The sequence below is a fragment of the Malurus melanocephalus genome, unplaced genomic scaffold, assembly GCF_030028575.1.
Source record: "Malurus melanocephalus ecotype Western Australia unplaced genomic scaffold, MMel_1.1 scaffold_120, whole genome shotgun sequence".
In the NCBI taxonomy this organism is placed as follows: Eukaryota; Metazoa; Chordata; class Aves; order Passeriformes; family Maluridae; genus Malurus; species Malurus melanocephalus.
Genome location: NW_026623352.1, coordinates 43802 through 50093, shown reverse-complemented (window position 1 = coordinate 50093; position 6292 = coordinate 43802). Strand labels below are relative to the sequence as shown.

The following is a 6292-nucleotide window of genomic DNA, read 5'->3' as shown; positions in this document are numbered from 1 at the left end:
GATGTCGCACAGAGGGTCCCCTCTCCCATATGAAGGATGTCGCACAGAGGGTCCCCTCTCCCGCCCGGAGGGTCCGCGGTTCCGCGGGCCACAGCGCCCTCTGCCGCCCGCCCGCCGCACCGCACCGCACCCGGCCCGCAGCGCCGAGCGGGGAACGGGGAACGGGCGGGGAACGGGCGGGGAACGGACGGGGAACGGACGGGGAACGGGGAACGGGCGGGGTTTGCGAAGAGCCAGCGGCAAATTCAGGAGCGATAACTTACAGGAAAAGGGGGAATCTGTGAGCCGGGGCTCGTGGCGTTATGATGAGTAGCAGAACTGCAACCAGCCCGACTTCAGCCAAGAGCATCTTGATAATAAAAGGGAAAAAAAGCCAAACTCAGAAGATCTGTAGTTTAATTTAGAGATGACGAAAAAGCTTTTATTCTTACGCCAAATTCTTAAGTTGGTAATGTAACCGTTCCTACCCCTACAATCCCAAAAAGCAAGGCCATTCTTTTTTAATGGAAAACATTCATATGAAATGCACAGAGGCAGTTTTACTTTCAAGGCAAAGAAAGAACAAAGGAAATATCCTCAGTTTTCCACTATGAACCTTTCTGGGTTGATACTTCCCCATGTGTCAACCTATCATTTTAGGCCAAACTCTTGGCTCAATTTGACCCAAAACATAAATTCCCTTTTCCACTAAATGTTCTCCTGCTTGGGAAACCAGCCCAAGCCMAATCCATGGGTGCAGTGGACCCATGTGCCAACCCATGGGTCCGAACCAAGAATTGAGGCATCATCCTCAGTCAGTGACACTGCAACTTGCAGGGATTTGGGGGCTCTTCCTGCACTGTCCCACTCCGCCCCAGGCTGCTCCCATCATGGAGCCCCCAGGGCTGCAGCACAGCCCAGCAGAGCTTTGCTGGCACTCGCAGTGGTGCCACGTTTCCACCCTCACACGTGTCCCTGGGGCTCTGCCACTCATCTCTCCTCCAGAAGGCAGGGAGCTTTGCAGCCTGCAAAGCCCCAAAACTGCTGCTGAGAACAAGAAAACCCCCTGCCTAAGAAAATAAATGTGTTCTGAGCTCTCTCTGAGCTACCCACAGCAAAGCAAATATGGGCACAGTTGGCTCCCGCCATGGCTTTGTTCCTTAAAATCATGTCATTTCAGTCAAAGCTCTCCTGGCACATCTGGCTGTCATTAGATAGAGGAGAGAGACTCTGTCTTACTCCTGCTTGTAGCACTGCCAGCACTGCACCTCTGAACTGCACTTGGCATCCAGGACATCCCCAGCCCAAACGGGACCACCCTGACCCCAAAGCACCTGCACCAGGTGCCCCTGACAGCACCAAACCCAGCAGAGAAGGGAGGCAGGCAGGCAGGAGGCAGCAGTGCCCAACCAGCTCAGTGCCCAGCTCAGCAAGGGTGGTGACCGGGGCAGTGACAATGATCCAGACAAGCTTCTCCACTTGCAGAAGTCACAGGCACAGTTTGGCCTGTCTTAGCTGAGTTTGGGGATCTTGTGAGGAAAGAGTCTCTGGGTGCAGACTGGGTGTTCACAGGCACTCACTGGGGACTGGTTACCTGACTGAGTTACAAAGGCTGAACCCAAMAGGCAGTGAGAAAAGGGGCAGGATGGAGGAGGGGCCAGGACAATTCCCTGATTTGGAGCTGCATCAAGGCAGAGGCAGCAGCAGTGCAGGGGCAGCCTTGTGAAGCAGCAAACACTGTCTCAGCACAAGGTCAGACGTCACCCAGCTGACCTCTGTTCCCCCTCATGGCATCCCACCGGGTGAGGCTTTCTCCTCACCACCAAACAGACTGTCTGAGCTATCAGAGAAGGAATCCTCCAGGTCCTCGTGCCCCATCTTGGACTCCAGAGCGGTGATTCGCTGCTTGAGCTTCATCTGGGCATCGTTGTGCTCTGCCAGGAGCCGGCCAAAGCGGGTGTGCAGTGCATCCAGGTCCGAGGCCACCCTGTCCAGCCTCTCCTCCATGCTCTTCCCTTCCATGCTTTCCTCTGCAGCTGACTCATCCAGCAGCCCTTCTTTGATCAGGATCTCGCGCCCACGCTCCTCCAAGATCCTTTTGGCATCAGGATACTCCGTGACTGCTTCCATGAGGTCTTCCTTGGACAGGCAGAAGAGATCAGAGTAGCCCAAGCTGCGGATGTTGGCTGTGCGCCGGTTGCCCATTTTGCTCCCTTTGATGTTGAGGATGCTGATCTCGCCAAAGCAGCCCCCTGCGGTGAGCAAAGCGTACTGTGTCACTCCATCATCRGCCACCACGGCCAGCTTGCCCTCCTTGATGATGTACATCTCCTTCCCGATGTCCCCTTTCCGGCACACGTAATCCCCTGGGCTGAACACCTGGAGGCGAAGCTTCAGCACCAGTTCCACCAGCAACCCTGCCTCGCAGTTCTGGAAAATCCTCACCTTCTTCAGCGTCTCCAGGTGAACGTTGATGGCAATCTCTGCCCTTAACTTGTCAGGGAGATTCTTGAGAACTTCCCGTTCGTCCACCGCCTTCTTGCTGGCCCACAGGTAGTCAAACCACTTGATGACTTTGGTTTCCAGCTCTTTGCTCACCTTGYGGAACTGCATGTAGTGTTTGATGGAGTCGATTTTGGCCTGGAACTCCGCCCTGCTGGTGTTCATGTTGGATATCATGGATCCCACRTTCCCCACGATGGTGGCAAAGATGAGGACGCCGACGAGGAAATCGAAGATGACGAAGAGGTACTCTTCATCCCGCACGGGGGGAGGGGTCTCCCCRATGGTGGTCAGAGTCAGCGTGGACCAGTAAAGGCAGTAGACGTACTCCCGGGTCAGATAGCCATACTCGGGGTCGGTGACGTTGGGGTAGACCCAGCTGTCCTCCCCGAAGCCTATGGCCTTGGAGATGGCGTAATAAATGCAGGCGTTCCAGTGGATGATGACCAGGATGTAAAGCACCAGGTTGCCRATGCGGAAGATGTTGGGGTGGCTGGTTCTGGTCTCGGTCCTGTCGAAGAACTCGAACATGCGGGAGAAGCGCAGCAGCCTGTTGAAACGCAGCTCAGGGCAGTGCAATCCCACCCCAAAATAGGCCAGGTCTGTGGGCAGGATGGAGAGAACGTCCAGCTTGAACTGCAGGGTGTGGATGTAGTTATCCTGCAGCTTCTTCAGGTCCTTAACCAGAAGGCCCTGTTCTAGGAATCCTAAAGAGAAGCAACTTTCAGGATTATCATGGTTTATATTTGACTCTTCTGCAGGTTTTGTGAGCACCTCAATGACAGTTTATGGATTTGTGTGAATAAACACACAGGGTCATCTAAATACTACCTGACTATAATCTGAGCAGTTCCACCTGCTCTACTCAGTAAACAAGCTTTGGTTTTCACTCAAGCCCTTCATCTGGCAAAAGCCACCCAAAGATATAACTCAGGGATTTCATCTGCTGCTACAAAAAAAAACAGGAACACCAAGGCTCCCATCCTCCAGATCATGAATTATTGCAGTTCTGACAAAAAGCCTACAGCCAAGTGCTGCCTTCCGAGAACATTAAATTCTACCATTTTTCCGTGTAGATAATTCATTAGCTGAACTGATGCAAAATCAGAGATACAGACCTTCAACTATGCCCGAATACCAATAGTAATGCAGGTAATTTTGTACAATTATTCAAAGGTGAAGTCGAAAGCTGGGATGATTAATCTTTCATATTGAAACTTAGTCCATTTCTCAGATCCTCTAATTAGATTCTTTCTCTGGAGACTGCTTCATGCTGGCGAGCGCCAAGGTAGACAAAACCCTCCTTCTAATGGAACTGTAGATTAGGCCAGTCCCTTGCAGCTCATGTCCACTTTTAAGGGATTAAAGGAAAGCCAGGATGCTGCTCCTGCTCACCTGTGTGCAGGCGGATCACCGTGTCCCCGAGGTAGAGAGCATCTGAGATGTAATCTAGCACCAGCCACAGGATAAAATAGGCYTTTTGCAGGTCAGTGAAGCAAGCCCTGGAGGAAGGTCATCAGACAAAGGGTCAGACCACAAATCCCCACATCTTCTCTGACTGTTACAGCTGAATATAGGCTGATCCTGAGGCACCTATCACTGGCCACTCCTCTTCTAGGAATTAAAACTCCCTTCTCTGAAAAATCTGCCCTCTCTCRATGCAGGTAAAGCAATGTCTCGAAACAACCTCCCAAATGCATCCTGTAGCTTTACCCCAAAATCATGGTCCTTTCCAGCTGGGCCAGGGCATGATGGGTGCACCACAGAGCTCACAGTGACAGTGGAGGGTSCCAAACCATCAGTGCCAGCTCGATGCTGGTGATGAGGAGGGTCAGAGGGGACAGGGACCCTACAAGCTCCCAGCTCACCTGGCCACGAGCAAGCACCAGTTATAGAGGACAGGAACTGCTATCACAGCCAGCCAGTGGTAATACCAGTCCCCTGCAGGGTCCACCACAAAGAACAGCCATTTCCTCCTGGAAGCAGAGAGAAAAGCCAGAGCTGGCAGGGTGTGTGTGGAAAACATGTGGAAGGAGCCATGTGAGCCACATCCTTCATCCTTTGCGCTGCACTGGCTCAAACWGAGCTGCAGCTTGGTGCCAGTCTGTAAGCTCAAACCAACCCCAGCAGTGCTGAATCCCAGCACTGTTTAAGGTCCTTTATCCCTAAAGCTGAGCTCAGAACGTAGCAGAAGAGGAAACTGTGGGATGGTGAGGCAGAKCAGGTGGCCCATGACACAGCACCCCAGTGACAGAGCCAGGAGCGGATGTATGGAAGAGGGTGATCAGAAAAGTTCTCGTGACGTGACACAACACTTTTTCTCCCAGATGAGGCAGGGACTGGTGCCAGGCAGATCTGAGGAGCAGATCAAYGGGAGGAGGAGGGGAAATGTGCTGCAGATCAGCACCAGGAGGGGCTGCCCGAGCCCCAGAGCGGCCCCGGGGGCAGCTGGCATGGCAAGGCTGCCTCCACTGTGCCTCCTGCAGCCTGCACAGCCCGGGGTCCAGCCTTTGAACTGCTCCCAAGTGTTTGATCCCGCTCRTCTTGGGACTCTGAGATAAGAAGTGTGTGCTCCAGTTGCCAGATTCACCGGAGAAGCTGGGGAAGAGGAGCTCTGTGGCTGGGCTGATAGGCTTAGCTGCTGCAGCCTGCTAGGGCAAATCACCCTCCTTCCCTCCCTTCCAGCTTTTGAACAGGCAAAACTCCCTCCAGTGATAGGAAAAAACCAACCCACTTGCCAGCAGATTCCTCATGCCCACCCCATTACTTGCAGCAGCTTCAAAGGCAGAACCCCTGCTGGAAGTCTCCTTCTCCTGGAGCACAGGCAGTGCCTGCAGTGTGGGGATGGCACAAAGCCAGCCCCACTCYCTCATGTTCACTGTGTGCACCCCCAGACTCGTGGTGGTTCAGCCTCCCCATGAAAAGGRCTTGTTTTTAACCAGAAACTGTAACTCGAATGTTTGTTTTTTGAGAAAGGGACTCCAGCCTGGACAGCTGTAGCACCCACAAGCACTAATAACCCTAAYAATGGTGTCAATGATTTCGTAATTTCAGTAATGGTGTTAATAATGTTGGTAATTTCAGCTTTAACTCACCACGACGGGTGGCCAGAGTCACTGACATGACGCTGTYAGTGGGGCCAGGACTGGCAAACCAGGGCTCTGGGTTAAGCCAGGAAGAGGGAACAATCATCTGCCTCTTCCTAAAGGCTTGGAACTCAGGCCTGGAGCCATGGAGCCTGCCACAGCCATGAGCAGCAGCTCACGTTTGGGGTTACCAGACTGAGGATCTTCTCACCTGTGGAGCCTAGAAAATCACAGCAGTTCCCACTGTACCCCCAGGACCCACTGGCACTGAGCAGCCCTTTCACAGAACGTTTCATCTCCTTCTAGTCCTGAGCAAACTCCCTTCACCTCACAGGGCAGAACAGTTTTTTCTTCCTTTACTAGTAAAGGCCCAGATACAAGGCTCAGATTATTTTTCTCCTACTGAAAACAATTATTTCTTGGTGTTTTAATTACCATGTATAATAGCAGGGTCCAGAGCAGTGTGTGAGCTTTGCCCTCTAATTAGCCACAGGAAGAAAAGCCAGGTTATTGCTTCTCACCAGGAGTGTGAGCTGAGGAGATGAAAGGGCTGCATCTGAAAGAGCCTGTTCAGAAAGCTGCTCTTTGTGGGGGCACAGGCAGCAAACACTCTCCTCATCTCCCTTCATCCTGCAGGTGATGAATGAGCCTGGCAAATCCCACCTTCGTGGCCCCTGGGTGGGATGCTGTGGTGGCTGGGTGCAGTTCTGCATCTCTCAGCTTGA

At 52.8% G+C, this 6292-nt stretch overlaps 1 protein-coding gene across 1 annotated transcript in view; it reads right to left on the bottom strand.

The window, feature by feature from the left end:
* Positions 1-436: 436 nt before the first annotated feature.
* Positions 437-6292, bottom strand: part of CNGA2 (cyclic nucleotide gated channel subunit alpha 2) — a 12046-nt gene continuing 6190 nt past the window's right edge. The window contains exons 4-6 of the mRNA XM_057370158.1: positions 4350-4457; positions 3877-3983; positions 437-3188 (exon numbers count right to left, since the gene is read on the bottom strand). Coding sequence (XP_057226141.1) covers positions 1765-3188; positions 3877-3983; positions 4350-4457 — 1639 coding nt within the window. The 3' untranslated portion in view covers positions 437-1764. The remainder of the gene's footprint in view (positions 3189-3876; positions 3984-4349; positions 4458-6292) is intronic.